The sequence below is a fragment of the Syngnathoides biaculeatus genome, chromosome 9 (assembly GCF_019802595.1).
Source record: "Syngnathoides biaculeatus isolate LvHL_M chromosome 9, ASM1980259v1, whole genome shotgun sequence".
Classification (NCBI taxonomy): Eukaryota; Metazoa; Chordata; class Actinopteri; order Syngnathiformes; family Syngnathidae; genus Syngnathoides; species Syngnathoides biaculeatus.
The window spans coordinates 9962209-9987223 of NC_084648.1; the positions used below are offsets into that span (position 1 = coordinate 9962209).

The 25015-nt window shown below is 46.2% G+C and overlaps 4 protein-coding genes across 14 annotated transcripts; 3 read left to right on the top strand and 1 right to left on the bottom strand.

Moving 5' to 3' along the window:
* Nucleotides 1-799: 799 nt before the first annotated feature.
* meis1a (Meis homeobox 1 a) lies at nt 800-4614 on the bottom strand. Of its 8 annotated transcripts, none has more exons than XM_061829417.1 (10): nt 4489-4614; nt 4344-4394; nt 3684-3734; nt 3426-3524; nt 3174-3270; nt 1850-2010; nt 1544-1742; nt 1339-1397; nt 1111-1198; nt 800-1024 (listed from the first exon to the last, which is right to left on the bottom strand). In XM_061829417.1, exons 3-10 carry the CDS (start codon nt 3732-3734, stop codon nt 876-878), a joined length of 903 nt encoding a protein of 300 aa, XP_061685401.1. In that variant the 5' UTR covers nt 4344-4394; nt 4489-4614; the 3' UTR covers nt 800-875. The 8 variants fall into 8 exon arrangements, with proteins under 8 accessions (XP_061685401.1, XP_061685405.1, XP_061685402.1 ...); XM_061829421.1 differs by having other exon boundaries at nt 3620-3734; nt 4489-4500; XM_061829418.1 differs by lacking the exon at nt 4344-4394 and having other exon boundaries at nt 4395-4535.
* On the top strand, nt 3762-14658 carry spred2a (sprouty related EVH1 domain containing 2a). Of its 4 annotated transcripts, none has more exons than XM_061829413.1 (8): nt 3762-3988; nt 5515-5656; nt 8709-9134; nt 10197-10371; nt 10486-10654; nt 11264-11328; nt 12182-12355; nt 12549-14658. In XM_061829413.1, the coding sequence occupies exons 3-8, from the start codon at nt 9100-9102 to the stop codon at nt 13182-13184; spliced, it is 1254 nt and encodes a 417-aa protein (XP_061685397.1). In that variant the 5' UTR covers nt 3762-3988; nt 5515-5656; nt 8709-9099; the 3' UTR covers nt 13185-14658. The 4 variants fall into 4 exon arrangements, with proteins under 4 accessions (XP_061685397.1, XP_061685395.1, XP_061685396.1 ...); XM_061829411.1 differs by lacking the exon at nt 3762-3988 and adding an exon at nt 4669-4787; XM_061829412.1 differs by lacking the exon at nt 3762-3988 and adding an exon at nt 4671-4777.
* A 250-nt stretch (nt 14659-14908) lies between these two features.
* LOC133505890 (ras-related protein Rab-1A-like) lies at nt 14909-19602 on the top strand. The gene is made up of 6 exons (XM_061829424.1): nt 14909-15087; nt 17191-17263; nt 17352-17447; nt 17547-17642; nt 17775-17906; nt 18854-19602. The coding sequence occupies exons 1-6, from the start codon at nt 15074-15076 to the stop codon at nt 19055-19057; spliced, it is 615 nt and encodes a 204-aa protein (XP_061685408.1). The 5' UTR covers nt 14909-15073; the 3' UTR covers nt 19058-19602.
* Nucleotides 19603-20763: 1161 nt separating this feature from the next.
* Nucleotides 20764-23982, top strand: LOC133506100 (elongation of very long chain fatty acids protein 6-like). The gene is made up of 4 exons (XM_061829869.1): nt 20764-21053; nt 22235-22366; nt 22461-22612; nt 23061-23982. The coding sequence occupies exons 1-4, from the start codon at nt 20959-20961 to the stop codon at nt 23474-23476; spliced, it is 795 nt and encodes a 264-aa protein (XP_061685853.1). The 5' UTR covers nt 20764-20958; the 3' UTR covers nt 23477-23982.
* Nucleotides 23983-25015: the final 1033 nt, after the last annotated feature.

Genomic DNA, 25015 nt, shown 5'->3' on the forward strand with positions numbered 1-25015 from the left:
TATTTATGTAGCGCATTTCATACACAGGGTAACTCATTGTGCTTTATATGGTTAAAACCATTTCAAAACAAAGAAAAAAATGCTTATAAAGATATAAACCAAAGCGAGAAAATAAAACATACAAGCTCACAAAAACAGAAGTCCAAATAAAATAAAAAAGCTTTACAAGCCGCTTTCATTCATCACAGAACGAAAGTGTCACTCGACGTGAGCAGCAGCGGCAAAACAAGTCATTAAAGAGTCTCTTTTACACACTTTGTTGTTATGTTTGCTTCTCGTCAAGTGTCAAATGCTGTTTTTGCATCATCGACTGATGTTTTTTTTTTTTTTTTTTTTTTTATGTTTGAAAAGCTCATCAGCGCCCTCGGGAGTCGCCTGTCAGTCACAGCTCAGGGACGCGCCGTTGTTTGTGTGTTCATATTTTTTCCAAATCAACTATTAAAAGTAACCCTCGGACCAAAATACCCCACCCCTTGTTTAGCATGAGTCACTTAAAATGTGTTGCATTCCTTGCGTAAAAAAATGATTGAATGCGAACATATTGTACTAAAAAGCTCAACACAACTGAACTGTATTATGGCAGTCATTATTTCCTGTAACACCAGAGGAATTAAAATCACAACAAGAATACGATAATAATAATAATAACAATAATAATAATAATATGTAGTAGTATACTGCCCCCCAGGATGGCCAAGGTCTGAAAGATGGAGCGTTATATTCTAAATAGTATTAGTTTAACCCCCCCCCCATGTCAATGGGCATAGAAGCATGAAATCATGATGCACAAACAGCTTAATTCTTTACATTCTATTTAATAATGTCAATACATATGCTTTCATAAAGTACAATATTAGAGAGTCCTACTTTTCCTGTTAAAAAACATTTTTTTGTAGCGGGGGGGGGGGAGACTGGAATAAATTAATAGAATCTCTATTCATTTCAAGCAGTAGCTCATACTGATAGGTTGTGTTACATGCAGTGCCACTGGTCCTCGTCGCTGTGGCAACGCCACCCACTAACCCTGAGACACACGTGCAGACACACACGTAGTATTAAAAGTTGGAAAAAAAAATCTAACATGCAATACGTGTGCATGTGTGGGCGTACCAGGTGCTGTGACCGTTACGTGTGTGTGTGTCCATAGCAAGTTGTCGTACTGGTTGACCGTTGGTGTCATGTAGTGCGGTCTGGCCTTCTGCACACACAAGAGTATGCATGCACACACACACGCACACACACCATTTGTGAATTCAGAATAACACATTAAATCACATAAGATGGCATTACATGTGACCAAATGTGTGTGTGGACGTGTGTGTGTGGAAGGTGACTCACCAGTTTGGTTGTTCTGGTCAAGGATTGGCTGAACAATTCGCCGCCTGGCATTGATGAACCTAAAAACTCACACACACACACACAAATATTATTAGTAAGATATTGGTTTTTCCCGTGTGTGAAGTAAAATTTTCCATCAAGCGATGACACAAACAACAACCGCTAACGCCAACATCTACTTGTGTTGTTGTTGCTGTGAACCGACCAGTTGTTGACCTGCAGGATGGTGAGGCCCGTGTCATGTGACAGTTGCTTCTTCTCGTCCTCGCATGGATACGGATGCTAACACGTGACGACAATAACGACAAGCAACACAGGAAATTAGCGCTTTCAAGAATTGTACGACGCTGAATCCTCGTCCGAATCATCTTTATTGTCCAAGTGTGAACCTTTAGCCGTATAAACTGTAAAAAAAAAAAAAAATACATAAATATAGAATATATACCACCGTGCTGCTTCATAAAAGCATAGTGGTTGGTGTTTTTTAAACAAATGTATCTCATGTACTGACCACCAGGTGCTGGAAGAGCCACGCCCTCAAGATGTTGGTGGCCGCTTTGGGGAAGACGCCTCGTTTCTTGTGGCGGGGACGCTCATGGTTGACGTCGCAGCCGCTGTCTTCCTCGTCGTCACCGGGGATGGGACACGTCAGGCCCCCACCTACCTCGTTGCCTGGGCAACACAAAGTAAGGAAGTGGCCAGGAGTTACCACCATCTGGACTTTTGGACCAACACGGAGGGAGGTTTGTGCCACCGTACTATCAGAGTGAGCCCTCATCATTACACATCCTATCTTTGCGACCTGAGTCTAGACTGACAAGTTGAGGACACACCACTGATCTTTAAAAAAAAAACAAAAAAAAAGACTGGACAGTGCAGACACATCCAGCGATATGTCGATTGGTTGGAGCCGGTTGGCCGCCATCTTGGTACTCCCAAAACGTGTGGAGGACCTCGTTGACAGGTTGGATTATGGAGAAGTTTTTCCTCAAAGTTTGGCATGTAAAATTAAAACTGGTCATGTGAGCTTGACATGTTTTCAGTTCTGGTAACATGAAGGATTTTTAATTTGACTTGGTAAGCCAAAAAAGGCGAAGTGCAAAGGAAAGACATAACACCGGGACGACCAAGAAACCTTGCATATTACCGAAGGCCTGATTTATGTGAGGTTAACCTTTCACAAAATATGTTGTGAAGCAGTATCGTCATAACATAGCAAAAAAAAAGAAGGATTTGTCATAAAAACATGAAATTTTAAGTCAATCAGTTCGATATATTTGTGAAAATGAGGACTCGCAATGGGAAAATACATGCTAAGCGCACTGTTCATTTTTTGTCTCTGTGACATTCTATTTCAGACAGAAAATTTAAACTTGTTTCCTCACATTTGAAAAATCAAATTAAATTTGGAGAATTCTGTATTATGAAATTCATCAAAAATTTCACAGAAAATGTGTTTTCTTGCTTATCCACTGATGAAGTTTGGGAAAATATTGACATCGCTTTTTCGCGAAAAAAACGTCGGCCTATAAAGGTGAAGCAGAGAGTGAACAGTGAACAAGAAATGTAAACAAAGCTTTGTTCAAGTGAATTAAACTCATCAGAAAATTAAAAAAAACCTTTACAAAGAAACTTTAACAGTGACAAAGTAAATCTTTCTGTGTAATATTTTTGCGGTTAATCGCTGTCGCTGCACAGGTCGGCATGGTTGTTTTGGGAGTTTCGAGATGGCGGATGCCGACTTCAGTTTTGGTGGCCAATGAGCCATCCAGTCTTTGTTTTTTTTTTTAGATCAGTGAGACACACATACACAAACACACACACAGCTGCGTGACCTTTGTGTGTGCGATGGTCACCGTGGTGACCCTGCGGCGTGAGCAGCGGCTTGCGAGCAGACGTCATCGCGTTGTTGTCATGTCGACTCAATAGCGGCTGCGGGATTGAATGGGACAAAGAAGGCCTGCCAAACTTTTACAAGCTTCAAAAATGACAAATGTTTGTCGTTTCAACAGTCAACAGGTAACACACACATGACACGTTGTTCTACGTCAAATTAATATGATTGACATCAAAAGAAATCCACTGACATTGTGGTTGTCCTCGTCGTCAATCACCAAATCGATTGGCATTTTCCCTTTCAGGCAGCTGACGTAGCGAGCGCAGAAGTTGTCGCACAACTCGTGGACCTGACGCACAAAAATACACGTTCAAAATACACGCTCAAGTGTCGCGATGGAGGCTTTCACACGGGGGGTTAAAAGTGGGAATCGGGTGGGATTACACTCATGATCGGGATTGGAGGATTAGGGAGCAGACAGGCGGAAGGAATAATAAGTTTCCGTGACCTTCTCCAGCTCCAAGAGGTGGAAGTGGAGCACTCGGATGGCTTGGATCATCTGTATGCACACACACACAGAAAAACCACACACACAAACTATATTTATAGAATAATCCAGTGGGAAAAAAGTAATTGTCAATGCTGACTAATTAGTATTCGTGGCTTTAAAGGGCGGGGCCTGTTGAGTGACATCAGGAGCTGGATTTAGGTTGGCCGGTTTGTATGCGTGTAAGTGTCGGCGCGTGAGTTGTGGATCACAGCAGCTCGTCGGGAGTGTTGTCATTGAGTGTGCTCGCAAGCAAGTGCTGCACGGTAATTGCTCCTTTTTTGTATTTTCACTTCACTTAAGCGGCGCCGTAGCTGAGGCTCACTCATCGGCTCGCGACTCAAAGCGGAAAGAAATGGCCCAAGCTCCGAATTTGAAAAAACATTAGCAAAGGCGCATAAGGCGGGCGCGTCGCAAGAAAATGATGAATGAGCTAAACACTTTAAAGTTGTAAAGGTTTGAATCAGTCCCAAAAAAATTCTAAATGATAGGAAAAATTCACCATGACGGTACTTTTATTTTGATATTTTGAAAGGGAAAGGGACGGAATGTGCTCAACAAAAAATTTAAATTTTGCATCACCGTGATAACGCAAAAATCATTTGAAAGTATGGAACTCACCAAACGATCAAGCTCAGGATGACACAAAAACAATTTGTGGGACCTTCTCACCTGATACAACAAACATAGGTAGTCAGGAAGTCAATTGGTGATGACATCATCACCATGCGACAGGGACGAGGAGGACGTTTCCGTGGCAACACACCTCCTCGGCGAAGGCGCTGATGTCGTCGACGAAGGAGAGCGACGAGCAGACGTCCTCCGCGGGCCCCCCGCCGCCCCCCAGCCGCGACGTCCACGTAGCCAGGTTGCACTTCCCCAACAACAAAGCCAACAGCGGGAACAGGGCGTGGCTAAGGCAGTGATGTCATCAGCAAGTGCCAACAACGACAACACGGAAACAGCCTCAATAATTGCGCCACCTGACATTTATTGTTTATTTTTTACTTGTGTACTTTTACAAAGGCTACATACAGGGCTACAAACTACGTGGTGTGAGTGAGAGTGCGTAGTTTTGGAGACACTTTATTTTCTATATTTTTAGTAGCCCCTTGAGAACAAAATTTTGTCGACTAGTATTAAGATTTATGTTTGAAGTATAAAGTTATTCGGACCCTCTGTATTACAATTGCCAGCAGAGCTAATTTATTCTCCCAGGCGTTTATATTACCGAAGTAATCAAGTAAAAATTACGTGTGACATTTTTGGACGAAGGGCACCAAATTTTTTGATAAAATCTTCAATGAGAAAGCAAAAACTTTTCATTTGAGAGCGCAAACAATATTTGTAGTTGAGTACTGTTTAAATGGGCCAGTCATTGAGTTGACAATGAATGACTGATTTGAAAAGTTCTCCTTTTGCAGCACGGATGTTCTATGTTCTTAAACACGGGTGTCAAACTCAAGGCCCGGGGCCAGATCTGGCCCGCCACATAATTTTGTGTGGCCCGCGAAGCCCAATCTAGTGTCAATTTGCATGATTCTTGTGAAAATTTCAAGTTGTGAGATATTACAAGCATTTTTGTTTTGCCAAATGTGAATAGTTGAAAAACACATTACCCTTGATTTCTGATTCCAAAACTAGTTCATAAATTGATTTAAATATGATGAGATGATTAATTATTTTTGTACCACAGTAATAACGGTCCTCTGAGAGAAACCAGAACAACAACGTGGCTCGCGCGAAAAATTAGTTTGACACCCCTGTTTTAAAAAAAATTATCCATTTACAGCACTGGAGTCTATACCAGCTGACTCTGAACCAACACCCGACTACACCCCGAACTGGTCGCCAGCCAGTCGCAGGGCACGTATAGACACGGTCAATCGTTTGCACTCCAAACTCTGAACTCACGCCGCCTGCACTAAAGTCAGGTGAGTGAACCACTACACCATCAGTAACCCTAAATTTGTCTAACTGCTGATTAGTGGTGTGATAAGTATTAAGTATGACATGCATAAAAATAGCATACAAGTGGCAAGGACTTGGTCTTACCCGTAGATGGCGTCTTGCTCCTTCTTCACGGCAGCCATGTTTCCTTGGCTGGGGTGATGAGGCGGGTACGAGACTGCGTGGTGATGATGATGATGATGATGATGATGGTGGTAGTCTTGGGGAGGTGGCAGGGGTTGGTAGTACAGGACCACGTCTTCATGCTGCCACATAATATCAATTTGTAAATATGGTACACCCCATGGGTGGCACGGTGGTTCAGCTGGAAAGTGTTGGCCTCACATTTCCGAGGTCCCCGGTTCAATCCCGGACCCGCCTGTGTGGAGTTTGCCTGTTCTACCCGTCCCTGCGTGGGTTTTTTTTCCGTGCACTCCGGTTTTCTCCCACATCCGAAAAACATGCCACATTAATTGGACACTCTAAATTGCCCCAAGGTGTGATTGTGAGTGCGACTGGTTGTCTCTATGGTCCCTGCGATTGGCTGGCAACCAGTTCAGGGTGTACCCCGTCTCTTCCCCGTTGACAGCGGGGATAGACTCCAGCACTCTCCGCGACCCTTATGAGGATACGCAGCTAAGAAAATGGCTGGATGGATGGCACACCCCAAGTTTGTTTTGGGGGATGTGTAATAGAGCCAAAAAACACAAACCGCTCCAAAAGGTAACTCGTGCTGTCCAGTTCCTTTCACCTACTAATGCGCACAACCTGCATACCATTTTTTTTTCATGCTAAAAAATACTGTACATTTTCAAGATTCAAATTGCAGTGTTACAAGAACAATGGTATAATGGTAAGATTAAATATAACTGGTGGACACTCAAAAATGTGCTTTAATAATGGATGGTTGTTAACAATCAAAATGTTATATTTGTCACAGATAAACAACACTTTAAGATGAAGCGTTTGGGTCAGATTTTGCACTCGAAAGCTTGTCAAACATGATGTTGTCGGACTGTTCAAATTGTCAAAAGTAAAAAAAAAAATCAAAAATTACGCACCTTCTGCTCCATCGAAAGTTGAGTTGGAAGAGGATGAAGATGGAAGCTCTCTGCGCATATTGGAGATGCTCGGGATGATCGAGTGAAAACAAAATTGGGGGAAGGTGAGGAAAAGTTTTGCTGGGAACGAGGGAAAAAAATTCTGCTTCTGCAACGCCCCACAAATTAAAAATGCGGAGGGAAGGGGGGGGGGCGTCTCCACGGAGAAGCCCAACGTCTGCAAATGTGGGAATTTGCAACTGTTTTTGAGATTGACGTTTAAAATATTTTGATTTCAATAGTCACTATTACAGAAATGAGGTTGCTTATCTTCAAGGGAAAAGGAGGATAGATAGATAGATAGATAGATAGATAGATAGATAGATAGATAGATAGATAGATAGATAGATAGATAGATAGATAGATAGATATAGATAGATAGATGAAAATTGTACAATTCTGAGAATAGTTGCATTTCTTCACTATTACAGGATTAAAATTATGGGATTAATGCTGTATATTTTTCAAATAAAATGCCAGGCATTACAATCTTGAGGAAAAAATATTTCAATCTTAAAGTCTTAATATGAAAAAAGTTGCATATTTTCAAGATTAAAACCTTGAATATCAAAATACATACCTTTGAGAAAATAAATCTTATTTTTAAGATTTACACATTCAAATAAATATTCACTTACAAGCATAAAATTTGGGCCTCAATGTAGTACAAATTGTAAAAAAATGTAATTCTTTAGGATTATAGTCGAATTCTGTACCAATAAAGTGGAAATCTTAGATAAAAAAGGGTTGGGAGTTATTAATAGGAGAAAGAAGTCCTATTTTTACAAGGGACGTGAAGGAATTATATCGGAAAAGCAAATGACATAACACATATCATACATATTATTATTTGTCTTTTTTCAGAAGGACTTCGTTAGTACTGTCACGTGGATGTTAAGAACCATAAATGCAAAAGTAAGCTAACACTAAAACTTGTCGTTCGCTTCCCTTTCGACCTCAAAAATCCCGAATGATGACTCATCATATTTGTAACCATGACGACAGGACGTGCGCATCGTGAAAAAGTCATCACAAAAAGAGAAAAGAATCCCTTTCCGGAACACATTTGCGCCGCCTGCTGGAATATTGGTGTCATTACAATTAGGTTTCCCGGAGTTGGGCAGCTGCTGGTTGCCATGGAGACGTCTACGGATTACTACTCGAGGAAGACTTGGACTCACGTATGACGAGAATATGATTATGGGAAACAAAACAAAAAAAAAAACTCGTGATGAGCTCGAAGCAGTTCAGAAAATGGATCAATAACTGCATAGAAATGACAAGATACAATATTATGGACAGAAAGTCATATTTTCCAAATTCCACATGTAAGAAATACACAATGAAGAAGAATATTTTCAGGATAAAAAGTTGTATGTTGAAGTTGTTTATTTTCGAGATCATTCATCCATGATCTGTGCCGCTTATCCTCAGATGGAGTGCTGCAGCCTATCCCAGCAGTCATCGGGCCAGAGGCAGGGTACACCCTCAACTGGTCGCCAGCCAATCGCAGGGCACATAGAAACAGACAACCAGTCAGTGGGCAATTTAGCGTCTTCAATGAATGCAGTTTTTGGGGATGCGAGAGGAAAACTGAGGCAGATCTGCTAACCAGTGTGTCGCCTTTCCCATAAATTAATCATTGCCAGAAAAAAAAATGTAGAATTTTTGAGGGCTCAAAAGCTTAATAAATGTCACAAGTTGCTGTTATTACTGTGTAACTAAATATGATCTGCATACAGCAATTATTATCTCAAACACTTTTCATAACGTAGCTGAGCTAGACGCCAGCACACCCGTGACCTTAGTGAGGATAAGCGGCACCCAAAATGGATGGATGAATAAATGTTTCATTTTGTTGCAAAAGTAAAGCCACACCACCATCATCGTCATGTTATTATTATTATTATTGGCACGTGACTCTGCGGTCCCTCAGGTGTGACGTCACTCCCCCCACCTCCCTCCTCGTCCTCTCTCAATCAAACATGGAGTAAGGAGGAGATGGGGCTCGTCCGGAGCGAGCCGAGCCGACGACAGCGAGCCTCTTTCGGTCGACGCGTTCCTGGCCGAGACCGCCGCGGAGGATTAGCAGCAACAAAAAGGTCGGAGAAGACGAAGGAGAGGAGGGGGAAGAGGTCGGCGGATTTAGCCGTGAAAGAATAGGAGGACGAGGAGGAGGAGGAAGGAGGAGGGAGGGAGGAGGAGGACAAACGCACGAGCCACCAGAAGATGGCAGGAGCCGCGCGCGCGCCCAAATGGAGAGACCGCGGCGCGTTGCCGCGGAGCGAAAGCCTCCGCGCGGTGGAACGTGAACGCAACAAAAGAACATGAGCGACGAGGAGCACCACCCCACGCCTCACGAGTCAGTATCACGCACGTGCACGCGCGCAGACACGCGACACCAGGGGGCGCTCGGGCGCCGCCCCACCGTGCGCGAGCAGCGGGCACCACATGACTTCCCCTCATGACGAAAACTGATTCATTGAAATATTGATGGAAAGAGTTAAAAAAAAAAAATGTTCCATAAAGCGCCTATTTGTTACGTACTGTAACACGTGGCCCACTGGACCACTTGCACCGAAAATTTGAAAATAATAATTGTTTCTAAAAAATATATATATTTTAATATGCATCCGAAATGAAGTTCCACAATTTGCCACATGTTTACTGAAGATGATAATTCCATTTTTGGATACATGGGATTTTTCTCGGGTTACACGAATACTACAAATGCGTCTTAGTGTCTTTAGTTATTTTTACTGTATTTTATTTTGTTTATTTGCTTCTATTCGGGCGGCACGGCGGCTCAGCTGGTAAAGCGTTGGCCTCACAGTTCTGAGGACCCGCGTTCGATCCCGGTCCCACCTGTGTGGAGTTTGCACGTTCTCCCCGTCCGTGCCTGTGTGGGTTTTCTCCCGCATCCCAAAAACATGCAACATGAATTGGACGCTCTAAATTGCCCATAGGTGTGACTGTGAGTCTGACTGTTTGTTTCTATGTGCCCTGCGATTGGCTGGCGACCAGTTCAGGGTGTACCCCGCCTCCTGCTCGTTGACAGCTGGGATAGGCTCCAGCGCTCCCCGCGTCCCTCATCTGGATAAGCGGCTAAGAAAATGGATGGATGCTTCCTTTCGAAACATTCCCGATTTGTCGCTAAATCGGTCTTTACTGTTAATACCACTGGAGGGAGCCTCATTATGTTGTTGCGATACACCAGAGGCATCTGTGAAGCAAAGTGAGGCAGCCATCTTGGATTCACACGATAGCAGACAACAAAATAGTGTTTTTTCTAAAATATGAATGAATATGTACACATTTGTGAAAGCGTCAAAACTATTATCTCTATGTTGTCAACCAACGCGCTAACGTTAGCCACGCAGGGTACGCTTACTCCATGGGCTGACTCGAGCGCTTGCGTGTGCAGTGACAGCTACATGGTGCGCGTCAAAGCGCTGGTGATGACCCGCGACGACTCGAGCGGCGGCTGGCTGCCGCAAGACGGCGGCCTGAGCCGAGTGGGCGTGTGCAGGTTGACGCCCGGCGGGCCGGCGGGTCGCAGCAGCTTCCTCATCCACGCAGAACGGCTGCGGGACAGACAGGTGACTCCACGACTCCATCTTGTTTCCAGCTCGGGTCGACCTGTTTGTGGCTCGCTAGCCACAAATCCACGCGACGCGTACTTAACTGACCGTGACTTGTTTTCGTGGTGTCAGGTGATTCTTGAATGTTCCCTGAAGAAGGACCTGGTCTACACCAAGGCCACGCCCACCTTCCACCACTGGAGGGTGGACAACCGGAAGTGCGGCCTGACCTTCCAGAGTCCGACCGACGCGCGCGCCTTCGACCGCGGCGTACGAAAGGCCCTGGAAGACCTGACGGAAGGTACCGGGACTACGCGGTGATGCGCAGAGGCAGGAGGTCACGCGCGGGCACTCACTGATCACACTCAACGAAATCCGGCAATTGATTTTGAAAAAAATATTTGCAGGAAAGTGGATTCAAACAAACACAAAAAACACCACTCACCAAAGTACTTAAACCCAAAACCAATGCAATTACTTCTGAAAACCCGAGTAGACTGTACAAAATGGAAACACAAAATTACAGGTGTACTTTTACAATCTTTAAGTACAACTGGAAACGACGGGAGCAATGTCAGGAGAGTCGAGCCTGATGAATTATTATTTATTGAGATCTGAGATCCTCTGTCATATTACTACAATAGTAGTAATATTAGTTGTTGTATAATATATGCCGCTGAGTACTGTTATATTGTCTTCCTACATGTGTTGCTGCACCATTAGTGTTCAACCTGCCGATCAAAGGGTTAAGGCACTGCAACATTCATGCTTTTTAGCATTAAGCTAGCAGACCGAAAAGCTAAACAGCAAGCGGCCACTGCGCTTCGAGTATCGCAGAGCGTCAACCGCAGAGAGGCGGGAAGACTTCGTACGTCCCGAGAAGTTTTAACCCCGCGATGTGTTTTTTCAGGCTCGACCACGTCGTCGTCCACGCTGCACAACGAGGCGGAGCTCGGCGATGACGACGTGTTCACGGTGAGCTTGGACAGCGCCAGATGACATCGTCTTCTCTGCGATGACATCGCGGCGCGGTCAACAGTGTCGGGGAGTAACCGATTACATGTGACAACGTGATGTACATTGCGTAATGTACATCACTTTCATCTTTTACATAACTGTGAGAAAATGTGCGCGTCAAAAAATGGAGCAATATTGTCTAAATTGTCCACATTCACACACATATGTATGATGTAACAAACATTTTTAAAGAACAAATGTGTGGTTAAATCCAAAATAATGATTAATAGTGCGGCACGGTGGATCAGCTGGTAAAGCGGAGACCTCACAGTTGAGAGGACCCGCGTTCGATCCTGGCCCCTCCTGGGTGGAGCTTGCATGTTCTCCCCGTGTCTGTGTGGGTTTTCTCCGGGCACTCCGGTTTCCTCCCACAACTCAAAAACGTGCAACATTAATTGGACACTCTAAAAATTGCCCCTAGGTGTGATTGGTAGTGCAACTGTTTGTCTCAATGTGCCCTGCAATTGGCTGGCGACCAGTTCAGGTTGTACCCCGCCTCCTGCCCGTTGAAAGCTTGGATAGGCTCCAGCACTCCCCGCGACCCTTGTGAGGATAAGTGGCGAAGAAATTGGATGGATGATTAATAGTTTGAATCCACTTTTTTGGAAGCAACATCCAAGGTTCCTGTTGATGCATTCATTTAATATTCAGGAAATTAATCAAAATATTGAGAAAGTGTTATATGAATAGTTATACTGCTATTACATCTCTAAAGAATGTAAACGTAATTTTAATTGACGACATTTCCGCCTTAACCTTCCGAACGGTGGTGATCAGTGACATCATGACGCGTTTCCGTTTCCCGCCGCAGACGGCCACGGACAGCTCGTCCAATTCGTCCCAGCGGAAGGAGCCCGTCTCGCTGTCCTTTTGCGAGCACCGCCGCCACCCCCGTTGCATCCTGGGACACCTGAATGAGCGGCACCAGCCCTCCGACCAATACTTCTACGACCGCTACTTCGCTGACCGTTGCTTCCTGGAGCAAGTGAGGGAAGGCGCACATCGGCCACGTGTACTGAAAACCGCGCCACCCAATGCAACTCACTAGTCACATTATTACATAGTTACTAGTGCTCCCCACCTCGTTTTCATTGACTGTGTTGTTAGTGTTTTTTGGTAGTATTTTCTGCCTTCTTGTGCCATTCTGATCCAGGAATGAATATTTGTCACGTGTACAGGCGGTGCAAGTGTTCCCTCGTCACGTGAGCTTCCATTTGGAAGAGGAAGTTGTTCAAATCACCCCCCGGGAGCGCGCCTGGCTCACCCGCAACGGGGACTACCGCCATGCCACCGCCACGCGGGAGACGCTGTCGCCGTTCAGCACGCCCGACGCCTACGTGCACGACGCCCCGAAGCTGGACTACGGCTACCCGTATCCTCTCGGCAAGTCCGCCTCCCGCGGCGACCCCGCGCCCGTGAGGGTGGCGGTGACGGCTCAGCCTCAGCTGAAGCGAGGTCACAAGGACGGCGAGCGTCTACGCTGCGTTTACTGTCAGGATTTGTTCCAGCGCAAGGACAACAGGCGCGGACGCTGTCAGGAGGCCCCCGACCCGATCCAAACCTGCATCCGCCGAGTCAGCTTCCTGTGGTGCGCCGACAGCCTGCTGTACCACTGCATGTCCGACCCGGAGGGCGACTACTCGGACGCGTGCTCGTGCGAGGCGGGCGACGAGCGCTTTTGTTTGCGCTGGAGCGCCCTGCTCGCGCTGTCGCTGCTGGTGCCGTGCATGTGCTGCTACTTGCCGCTCACCGCCATGCACCGATGTGGCGTCGCGTGCCGATGTTGTGGCGGTAGACACCGGGCAGCCGAGTGAGGTGCCCCCTCGACGCCCCCCGACCGCCGAGCCCTGGCTTTGGTTCTGCTCGGTGTTTTGTCCTGTTGTCTGTGTCGCGTTGTTACACCCACACAACAATCTAGTTTTTGTCGCTTGACATTTAAGCTTGCGGTCCCCAACCAACCGGGCCATGGCCTAGTTGATACCGGGTCACACAGAAAAGGTGATCAAAAACCATTTTGTTGAGCGGTACATATTTCATAGGAGTGCCCCATCTTAGAAATTACTGTGGTCCGTGAAAGTGGTCAGTGGCGCAAAAAGGTTGGGGACTGCTGATTTAAACTAAAAAAAAAAAAAATCTAATTCCTTATTTTTGCTGTTTTTCTTGCTGCTTTGCTCTCAAAGGGAATATGAAATATTATTTTGATACAAATTCATCATAATTCAGCGTTCATAGTGTAACATGCCTCAAGTGTAGCTGAAGGGCTGGAACTAGAAGGCCTTTGGCTTTGCTTGCATGAGGAAACTCCGGTTGCCATGGTAACTACGTGCCCTTTGCGTGTCTTGTTTTTGCTGCCCTCTGCTGGTCATTAGTGAAATGCATATTTTTTCAATGATTGCTGCTTGCCTCTGTAAGGAAACATCCACCCGTTTTCTGAGCCGCTTATCCTCACAACAGTCGCGAGGGTGCTGGAGCCTATCCCGGCTGACATCGGGCGGGAGGCGGGGTACACCCTGAACTGGTTGCCAGGCAATCTGTGTAAGGAAACATAACTTTATATTTGTATCCAAATTCACATATTTTAACTTGCCTCAAATCAAGCCAAGATCGCGGGAAACAAGCAGGACATTAGCTGGTCTTATTTTCAATTACTACAACAAAGGCTGTTTAACATCAAAGAGCAAACGACGGTTGCCATGGAAACAAGTTGACAGGGGGGGGGCAAAACGACCATCTCGCTTAGCATCAAGTACAACAAGAAGATTTTTCTCATTAATGCATCGTCATCGTTCCAGCATTGAACCACAAGAAAAAAAATGAATTAAAAAAAAATCAACAGCGGAAATATTAAGAAAGCTGCCGGGTGGTCTGTCAATCAAACACTGGATGGAAAAGAGGATGCGGAGGACCACTTGGCTGTGGAAGAAAGTGCCTGAAGATAATGGACCACACACACACACACACCTGCTGGATCATCATAGGGACTTTTTATACATGCCATTTGATGTAGTATTCATGCGACAATATTAACTGTACATATGTATGAATTTCAGTTCTATTTTTTTATCGTGATGTAGACAAAAAAAAACACTTATAAATAACGACGCATCCTGTGTATGTGTGTGTAATTGTGACTGGAATATGTGTGCGCGTGTGTGTACATCGTCCTAGATGAGTGTGTAAGAATGTTTACGTGTGCACGCGTGTACACGTGCGTGTTTCCGTATGTATTTGTGCGTATGTGTGATGAAACACACACATATAACATGTTTCAGTGACAAATCAATAGAGAATAAAGAAAGTGGAAAAGGTTCTGAGAAATTGTGTCACTTAATTGAACCTAATGGGAAAAGACGCCTTTGTGGTCTTTTTCCAATAATTACAAAAAACAATTACAGTATGAAACATTGTTTGAAAATTTGTACATGTCAATGTCGTTTCGGGCCACCGTTTCAGTTCACCTTGGCAGCAGACGGCGTCGCATAACTACACTACCCACAATGCTGTGCAGCCTCTATTTCCGGGTAGGCGGGGCCCACAGCCATATTTGATTCGATTACGCCGTCCTGGCTGCGACGACAGCGCTTTTGCCACTTCTCATTTTCCCCCCTCTTTGTGACACCCCCGAAAAGCTTCGTGGTCACTTTCACGGTTAATTTCCTACTACAGTCCAGCGTGACGCGCGTCTCCGAGTCGTAAATCAAAGATGAATCCTGAATAGTAAGTGTTGGTCGTCGCTGTGTGTGTCGGCAGGAGGCATTGATCGCTGTCAGCAGTTGAGCTAAAGCTAACGTCAGCCGCTTTGTTAGTCCGGCCACATTTGGTTGTTGTTGTTTTAAATACGTCTCCTGTCAACACGCTCTCGCTTTTATCGTACTGACTCAACTGGTTCCCTCGGTTGGGTTTCGTTGTCACTGTCATTTAGCCGTCTTGTTTGCTTAGCCGTCTTAGCGGGCTAACGAAGCGACTGCGCCCCAATCGCGAAGAGTGACACGGATAAAACCATCCCAAATGACGCTTAATGTTGCTTCGTGGGCTCCAAAATGCCGATTGGGGGGGGGGACAATCGAGTTTAAGTGTGACGTAATGAGTCACGAGTTGCCCACAGGAAGTTGCCACATCCGACAACGTCGTTAGCATCCGTGCTAACAGTCGTGTCGGGAGTGATTATGTAACTCCAAGAGTGACTGTTTACTCAGGTGGCGGTGATGATCATATTATTCTTAATATTTGCGTCAGCCACCTAAACCCATTTGTTTGGGGGAAAAAAATATGATGGGTGTCCTTCCATAACGAAAGCAGATGAGTAGCCAAACGTTTCTGCTTAGTCCAAATCTTTTTGTTCTTCTTTCTCTGCCAGTGACGTACAGTGACAGACGCAACAATTCAGACTACGCGTCAGCATTTTTCATCTCTAATCCCAACACAACGTTGCCTTGAAATCTAAGTGACTTGATTTCGGAGTGGGGTTTTTTTTTCCCCCTTTGGCCTTGATTTGTGATCGTGAACTTGAGATAGGAGCACTTTGTGGTGGCCGTGATCTCAACTCCGCAATCAGCAGTTTGGCAAAAAGTGAACTCTTCCTTTAAAAAAAAAAAGAGAGAGAAAGAAAAGAGGATTCATTATGTCAATTGCCACTCACAGAGTTTTACTCTAAAACTGAACATGAAACAAAAAAATCATTTCATGATGTGATTAAAACAACCGAACAATGCAATGGAAATATCTATTGATAGACTAATGATTAGCAAAATAAAACTTTTTGGGGGGGGGGGGGTAATCTTCAAAAGGGGCGCATGCCAAAAAAAAAAAAGGTAACTCAATGTGCCTTACATGAGTAAAAACATTTATATACAAAGAAATAAAACATTTAAAACAAGGGGAAAAGGGCAGGGCGGGGCTTGAACAGATTAATAACATGTTCAATCATTTCAAAGGAAAGATGATTTGAAATGTGCGTTTTGAGTTACAGGCATGATAACAAATTCAGATCATATTTCAAGGCACCCGTGTGTGGACATTTGTGTGGCTTTTTTAGAGTTCAGTTGCATGAAACTATTTTTTCACACAGTGAATGTACGGGTGTGGTCAATCATGCCCGCAGATATAAAGTTGCGGGTGTGATTAGGGATGGAATCTCAGGACCTCAAAATAATTTACTGGATTAACATTACTGTAAATTAAAAATAAAATAAATACATGAATAAAATAGAAAACAAAACATTTCAAACTCAGAAATGATCATTTTGAATTTCAACTGATATTAGGACTTCCTTTAGGCTTGCTACAATGCGCCTTTATGTGCGTGCGCTCGATGTATTGGTCACACCTGAATCAAGCGACAAGGTGGATGATAGTCAAATGTCTTTTTTTGGGGGGGAGGGGCACGCCGTCACACTACCTCGCGATCGACGCATTGGGCACCCCTGGTGTAACTGAACTTCCTTTGACATGGCTCATGATGTTGATGACTTTCGACGTAAATGTGCTCGTGAAGAAGCTCTGAACATGCGCATTTGGCGTCACTTCCGGACATGCTCAGTACGGTTAACTTGCATTTCCTGTTTCCGGGTGAATACTGGTTGTTTTGGAGCAGGCTTGTTTAGTTAACAATTATGAAATAAACACGTAAATTATAGTCAAGAATACACAAGATAAATGACGTCTTTCAATATCTATTTTTTTCTACTCGTAACAAATTTTACGCCTGTGATTTTTCGCGCTCGTCAAATGTGAGTGACTGCAGTGAACCGAAATAGTTCCTATAATGACTCCACGCTGTTCGTATACTTACTGAACATCTGTGCATGTGTGTGTCCCCAGTGATTATTTATTCAAACTGCTACTGATTGGAGATTCTGGCGTTGGAAAGTCTTGCCTGCTGCTTCGCTTTGCAGTGAGTTTTTTTTTTTTTTTTTTTTCCCCCCCCTGTCATTTGGCACTCTGGGAAGCTGACAACCGTTCACTAATTGTTTGCGTGTTAGGACGACACATACACGGAGAGCTACATCAGCACCATCGGCGTGGACTTCAAGATCAGGACCATCGAGCTGGACGGGAAGACCATCAAACTGCAGATTGTGAGAAGATGAGCGGGCGTGCACACTTGAGACCGACGGGGCCGTCGTTGGTCTGTTGACATGAAGTTGCGTGTACGTTGCGTGTTTTTGTCGTCGTAGTGGGACACGGCTGGCCAGGAGCGCTTCCGCACCATCACGTCCAGCTACTACAGAGGAGCGCACGGAATAATCGTCGTTTATGACGTCACCGATCAGGTCAGCGTGGTTCTTCTCCTTCTTTCTCATCATTTGAACTGCACTTTATTTTTGCTCACAACCTCGTGAGTGTGAGCGCGCGCTGACCAACATTCAACCAGCGTTCAACTCGCTCTCGTGCGCATCTGTTAGGAGTCGTTCAACAACGTGAAGCAGTGGCTTCAGGAGATCGACCGCTACGCCAGCGAAAATGTCAACAAGCTGCTGGTCGGCAACAAATGCGACCTGACCACCAAGAAAGTGGTGGACTACACTACAGCCAAGGTCACTTTCACACTTCACTGTGCTCATCACACTTTTCCAGCTCAGAGGTTTTACGCAAGTACCGTAATATCCGTGACTTTTTTTCACACGCTTTCAGCTCTGTAACTTATGTGGTGATGCGGCTAATCTGTGCATTTTTTTCTAACGTCCGCAAGGTGGAATACATGTGCCGAGAGAAGTGACTTTTACTGGTCCAGGCCTGTTCGTGCTGCGCTAGCTTGTTACTGCTGTGTCTCAGTGGTTTTTACCAGTATGTTTTTATTTAACCGGCCCTGTTAGCGCAACGGTGCTAGCATTAAACGCTCTGTGTACCGTCTTTGTAAATATCTCGTGTTTCAATGTGGGCACTTGCGACTTTTACACGGCTGTGGCCTGTGTACGTACCAAATGGTATTTCCTTTGCAAATGTATTTGGTGAGGCTTGTAACCAGGTTTGCTCTGTAGGCCGGGAATTACGGTACTTGGAAAAGTCCAACTGCTCTCAATTTGTCGCATTTTAACATAACTTAGCATCACTGTAGAGCGCCGGTGAGCGGGCAGATTTTCAAGGGACCATGTTTGCATTATTAAAAACAAAACAAAACATAAAATAGTTGAATTCTAAAGTCTGCTTTGCTAAGTGAATTCAAATCGATCCATCCATTTTCTTACCCGCTTATCCTCACAGGGGTCGCGGTAGTGCTTGAGCCTATCCCAGTTATCAACGGGCAAGAGGTGGAGTACACCGTGAACTGGCTGCCAGCCAATCACAGGGCTTGTAGAGACCTAGGGGCAATTTAGAGTGTCCAATTAATGTTTGCATGAATTCAAATAAGTGAATTGAAATAAATACAAACTTAAATATGTGAACTTGTAACTTATGCCCAAGAGAAATTGGCTCATTCATTCACGCTTAATTTCTAGTCTTGTGATTTAAAAAAAAAAAAAAAAAATTAATGTTTGTTCAGGAGTTCGCAGACAGCTTGGCCATCCCGTTCCTGGAGACGAGCGCCAAGAGCGCCACCAACGTGGAGCAGGCCTTCATGACGATGGCGGCCGAGATCAAGAAGCGGATGGGGCCCGGCGCCGCCGCCAACGCCGGGAACGCCGAGAAGTCCAACGTGAAGATCCAGAGCAAGCCCGTCAACACCTCGTCCGGAGGCTGCTGCTGATGCCACGGACGGCGAGCGAGCGAGCGGCCCGGTAGCCGGCGGGTCGGGGACACGCACGCAAGCGTGCAGCGGTGATGGCGCAACGACGGTGGGAGGAGGAGGAGGAGGAGGATGAGCGCTGAGATGTTGTGTGCAGCTACAACCACCACAAGATTCACAACTCCCCCCCCCCCCCCGAGTCAGCAATAGTGCGGAAGCCAGCAGGCCTTCGTTTTCTTTTTCTTCTCACCTTGTCGTGTCTACTTTTTAATCATCAACACTGCCCATCCCCCCAACCCCCACCCCCATCCCTCCTTTGCCCATTAACATTGTCCTGGTTTCACAATGCAGCACACGCTTAGCACGCACACGCGTGATCACTGATCTCGTGCCTTCTGGCTGCTCTTAGCGGAGGCTGACTCGCACCCCCCCCAAGTGTAAATAAGTGCTAGCATGATGCTAAACAGCTAGCGTGTGCTCCATTGTGGTCCAGCCATCTGTAAAGTGTATATATTTATACATGACACCAAGTCCATTAAACCATGAAGGAGACGTTTGATACCATGCTTCCCATGGCCCCTTTTTTTTCTTCCTTTCTTCCTCACCTTGACCTGACCAATTAACGATGAAAAATACAAAAATTTACAACCGTGTTACCGTTACGGCGAAAGACTTTTCAGATGTCATTCCTCACGTGCAATAACCCTATTTGGAGCTATGCTCTCAGTTCTGGTGACCCGGGTTCAAATTAGGCCTTACTTGTACCTGTATGAGTTCTTTTTCAGGTACTCTGGTTTCCCCAGATGATGATAGGTTGATTGAAGACTTCTAATTGCCCGTAGGTGTGAATGGTCAACGACGTGTCCCCTGGGATTGGCCGGCGACCACACACAACCATTCTTGTAACGGTCTAAAAATACCGTCATAACATAAATACTTGGGTTGAAGTAAAAAGTACGTCCATCCATCCATTTTCTTTGCTGCGTATCCTCACAAGAGTCGCAGGAGTGCTGGAACCTATCCCAGCTGTCAAGGGGCTGGAGGCAGGGTACACCCTGAACTGGTTGCCAGCCCGTCGCAGGGCACAGAGACACAAACAGTCACAATCACACCTAGGGGCAATTTAGAGTGTCCAATTAATGTTGCATGTTTTGGGGATGTGGGAGGAAACCCACACAGGCATGGGGAGACCATGCAAACTCCACACAGGGGGGTCCGGGATCAAACTCGGGTCCTCAGAAATGTGAGGCCAACCAGCTGATTCACCGTTCTGCCATTCCAAAAACACGCAAGATTAATTGGACACTCTAAATTGCCCCACGGTGTGATTGTGAGTGCGACTGTTGTCTGTCTCGATGTGCCTTGCGATTGACTGGCAACCAGTTCTGGGTGTACCCCGCCCCCTGCCTGATGACAACTGGGATAGGCTCCAGCACTCCCGCGACCCTCGTGAGGCTAAGCGGCAAAGAAACTGGATGGATGGAAAAAACAAAACAACTTAAAGTGCCCCTGAAATATTTGCTCACCACCACACTCGAACTCCCCACTGCCACCGACCAGTGTTTGGAAAGAAAAATTTACGGATACCCTCCCCATCGGTTTTCGGACGGAAGATTTTTGATCAGCGTACGCCCCCCCCTGCCAGACTCTCTCGCCCCCCCCCCCCCTTTTTTTTGTTTTTGTTTCAAAGGGGCAAAAAGTGCCCTTAGAGTGGGGGGAAAAAAAAAAACCCAAAAACTTTGAAAGTTGTTTTGCCAACCCTGATGTCATTGCTATTGCAACGGAGTCAGCGAGCTGGCACACACACACGCAACCAGTGAAGCAGGTTCCTGGTGGGCCGTGATGACCGCACCCCAGCTCGTCTTAAGTAGGCTGGAAGCATCTGAGCGAGCACACACAAAGCGCAAGGGCGGAAGGCCAAAATGGCGCAAGCAAACCACACGTCGACCATCTCGGAATTTGACTTTGAAAAACATTTTGACCAGACTGAAGCCCGAAGATGGATGGAAGACTACTGGTGAGAACAATCACGCTTACATTTTTTGCGTGGGATCTCTTTCACACACACACAACCGGGAGCTTTGACATGACTGACAAGCTGAAGAGTTGCTGTTTTATTTCATTTTAATGCAGTGATGAGTGGTTAACACGTCTGCCTCACAGTTCTGAGGACCGGGGTCCGAATCCCAACCCGGCCTGCGTGGGGTTTGCATGTTCTCCCTGTGGCTGCGTGGGTTTTCTCCAGATCTCAAAAACATGCACAGGGGCTGAACTGAAGGCTCTAAATTGCCCATAGGTGTGAATGATGGTTTGTTTCTATGTGCCCTGCGATTGTCTGGCGACCAGTTCAGGGTGTAGCCCGCCTCCTGCCCGTTGATAGCTGGGGTAGGCTCCAGCACTACCGTGACCCTCGTGAGGATAAGCAGCTCAGAAAATGGATGGCTGGTCACATTCACGTTTTGTGTGTGACTGCAAGTACATGTGAGTTATCAGCCGATCAGTCAGTCGTGTGTGTCGAGGACAGCAAGGCCAAAGGGACAAAAGTTCAAGGCGCGATGATACGATCAGTCTCGGAATGTGTCCACCTGACTCGAAGCATTTGTCTGATGTGTTGTGAGATTGTAAGAGAACTGGTCCTCGAACAACTCATCCTCAAAAGTACATAGTCAGGACAAGGCCTCCACGAGGACCAGCTCGGGTGTCCAACTGATCCTTGGGTGGAAGTCAAAGAAATCAGTCACCCAAAAACCTTTCGCTGGAGCTACGAGGCGAATATTTTGGACAGATCCGACATTGAGGGACCAGTTTGGAGGTGCCCCCCTTCCTCTCCTGACATCAGCGCACAAGTCAAGGTTCAGCCATCCGTTTTCTTTGCTGCTTATCCTCACAAGGGTTGCAGGGAGTGATGTTGCCTGTCGCAACTGTCAACGGGCAGGAGGCGGGGTACACCCTGAACTGGGCACAGTCACACTCACAATCACACCTAGGGGCAATTTAGAGTGTCCAATTAACGTTGCATGTTTTTGGGATGTGGGAGGAACCCGGAGAGCCTGGAGAAAACCCACACAGGCACAGGGAGAACATGCAAACTCCACACAGGCGGGTCCGGGATTTGGACCCCGGTCCTCAGAAGTGTGAGGCCAACGCTTTACCAGCTGCTCCACCGTGCCGCCAATCAAGGTTCACGTTTTCCTGCAGGGGCGCATCGTTTGCAGTCAGTGCCGTGTACGCCGCCCTGGTGTTCGGAGGGCAGCGCTACATGAGGCCTCACCCGAAAATGAACCTGCGCAAAGTTTTGTTTGTGTGGTCACTGACGCTCGCCCTCTTTAGGTCAGAATTTCTGCGCGTACACGCCCGTCGTCTGCGCGGCGAGTGGCCTCAGTGCTATTTATTTTTTATTTTTATTTTTTTCCCCCCTGCACAGTGCGATGGGAGTGGCGCGAACGGGCCAGTACATGTTTCAGATCCTGGCCAACGGCGGCCTGAGACGTTCCGTGTGCGACCAGAGCATCTACAACGGACCCGTCAGTAAGTTCTGGGCTTTCGCCTTCGCCATGAGCAAGGTACCTGAGCTGGGTAAGTGCTACGTTCAAAGGTCAAATTTTAAGTTAAGTTCACATCTAGAGGTCTGAAAAAAAAAAAACGTAGGACAGAGCAGGTTTTGTTTGTAGCCATTCGCTTTTCAAGTGAGCAAAACTACCGGAAGATGCGAAACGTTATTACATCAACTTAAAGTGAATAACGTTTCAAATATGGTGGCATAACTGCATCACGCCTGCGGACTCCAGACTGGTCGTTCCTCGACTGAAATGCTTTTCCAGGCCTTTACAGGAGCCATTTTCAGTTCTTAATTTGTTTTTTGTTATTTTCATTCGGGAGCTTAAAAAAAAAAAAAAAAAAGCATGCTCGATTGGGTTAGGGTCCAGTGCCTGACTGAGCCAGTCTCCAGACAGTTAGTTTTGAAAGAAGAAGTATTCTCGGTAAGATTGCGACACAACGTCTGCTGGTGTTTGTACTCGGTCAGGCGACACGATGTTCATCGTGCTCCGGAAGAAACGCCTGCTGTTCCTGCACTGGTACCACCACATCACAGTGCTGCTGTACTCGTGGTACTCGTACAAGGAGATGGTGGCGGGCGGCGGCTGGTTCATGACCATGAACTACGGCGTGCACGCGCTCATGTACACGTACTACGCGGGGCGGGCCGCCGGAGCGCGCGTTCCCCGGGCGCTGGCCGCGGTCATCACGGCCGCTCAGCTGGCGCAGATGGCGGCGGGCCTGGCGGTGAACGGCCTGGTGTACCGATGGATGCCGTCGGCCGACTGCCCCGCGCGCCCCCCGCACGTCGCCTGGGGGTCGCTCATGTACCTCAGCTACTTGCTGCTCTTCGCCGACTTCTTCTACCGCGCGTACCTGCGGCCCCGCCCCAAGGCCGAGTAGTCGCCGGCCTTTTCCGACGATGAGAGACTGAAAGCGGACAGAAAATGCTGAGGACTTTCAATCCACTGACCTGTTTCTTCCGGTTTGACGCCATCGCCGCCACCAGCAGCCAATCGGATGCAGCCAAATATTCCATCCGCCTACAGCAGTCACCCTTGAACTTTAAATAAAAAATATTTTTTCCCTGCAGGTTTACATCGTTGTCAACCGGATGTGTTCACTCGCCTATTTGCAAAAGTTGTTTTCTAACCTATCCTTGGTCATTAACAACGAACGGTATTTGCAGTTTTGTGCTCTGAAACACCAAAACACGCCACAAGCACCGAATCTCTTTTTAATCGTGTTGGGAGAGACAATTTTGGAAAAGCGATTGCTCATTTACAAGTCTCAGCTGTCAATGGGCAGGATGTGGGGTACACCCTGAACTGGTTGCCAGCCAGTCGTAGGGCACATGGAGACAGACAACAGCCGCACTCACAATCACACCTAGGGACAATTTAGAGTCCCCAATTAATGTTGCATGTTGTTGGGATGGGGGAGGAAACCAGAGTGCCCGGAGGAAACCCACGCAGGCACGGGGAGAACATGCAAACACTCCACACAGGCATGGACGGGATCGAATCCGGGTTCTCAAAACTGTGAGGCCAACGCTTTACCAGCTGATCCGCAGTCTCTCTCTCTCTCTCTCTTATATATATATATATATATATATATATATATATATATATAGTGTGTAAGCATGTTGCGGCCACACGTTAAACCTCATTGGACTCATTTGAGAACAATGCATATTTAAAAAAAAAACAAAAAACCGCTAGGATAGGCTTCATCCCCTGTACACGGAAGCATGTTGCAGCCACACGTTAACCTACGTAAACCTGTGTGACCGACGGCCCATTTTCTTTTTTTAAAATACGCACTGGACTCATTTGAGAACAATGCATATCCCAAAAAAAAAAAAAAAAAAAAAGTCTGTCAGGGAGAGGTTTACAGAAGTTTAACGTGTTTAAGTGTACGTTGAAGATGACTCCCTATTGTTTTTGTTGTTTTTTTTTTAACACATTGTTCTCAAATGAGCCAACTTGGCATTAAAAACACTTCTTGGAAATTTGAGATTGAGAAGAATAATTCCTACCTGAAGTGAAGCGATCGCTACACAGGCGTGTGTGTATTTTGGTTGGGCACCATGCATCACGTTTAATTGCCGAAATCCATCGATCTTTTCAGCTGGTATTCTGTAGAATGACCTCTTTGAATAGCTGTCTCGGGCAGTGTGAATATTCTGCTCCGTTTCAACGTCCCCCACAGCGTCGAGCAGCTCTTTTTGACCGGCAATATGGCGCCGTGAAAATGGTGACGTCACGTTCACGAGCTCTATATGCGGCCCTGATGCATATCCAATCCCTAAATAATGCCGATATGGATACCTAATACCTGGTATATCAGTAACCGCCCATCCCTCGTAATTAGAAAAGCATGCAAGGTGACAACATTGCCTTTTTCTCTTAAATTAGTTTAATTTGTGTAGACTAAAAGTCA

Coding starts and splice junctions, on each gene's coding strand:
- LOC133505890 (XM_061829424.1), top strand. Junction 17,448..17,546: donor AGACCATCAAACTGCAGATT/GTGAGAAGATGA, acceptor TTGTCGTCGTAG/TGGGACACGGCTGGCCAGGA. Junction 17,643..17,774: donor TTTATGACGTCACCGATCAG/GTCAGCGTGGTT, acceptor CGCATCTGTTAG/GAGTCGTTCAACAACGTGAA.
- LOC133506100 (XM_061829869.1), top strand. CDS start 20,959: ATGGCGCAAGCAAACCACACGTCGACCATCTCGGAATTTGACTTTGAA. Junction 22,367..22,460: donor CTGACGCTCGCCCTCTTTAG/GTCAGAATTTCT, acceptor CCCCCTGCACAG/TGCGATGGGAGTGGCGCGAA. Junction 22,613..23,060: donor GAGCAAGGTACCTGAGCTGG/GTAAGTGCTACG, acceptor GTACTCGGTCAG/GCGACACGATGTTCATCGTG.
- meis1a (XM_061829417.1), bottom strand. CDS start 3,734: ATGATCCAAGCCATCCGAGTGCTCCACTTCCACCTCTTGGAGCTGGAG. Junction 3,271..3,425: donor ACGACGAGGACAACCACAAT/GTCAGTGGATTT, acceptor TCAATCCCGCAG/CCGCTATTGAGTCGACATGA. Junction 2,011..3,173: donor TGACCATCGCACACACAAAG/GTCACGCAGCTG, acceptor TGTGTTGCCCAG/GCAACGAGGTAGGTGGGGGC.
- spred2a (XM_061829413.1), top strand. CDS start 9,100: ATGAGCGACGAGGAGCACCACCCCACGCCTCACGA. Junction 9,135..10,196: donor CACCACCCCACGCCTCACGA/GTCAGTATCACG, acceptor TTGCGTGTGCAG/TGACAGCTACATGGTGCGCG. Junction 10,655..11,263: donor CCTGGAAGACCTGACGGAAG/GTACCGGGACTA, acceptor GTGTTTTTTCAG/GCTCGACCACGTCGTCGTCC.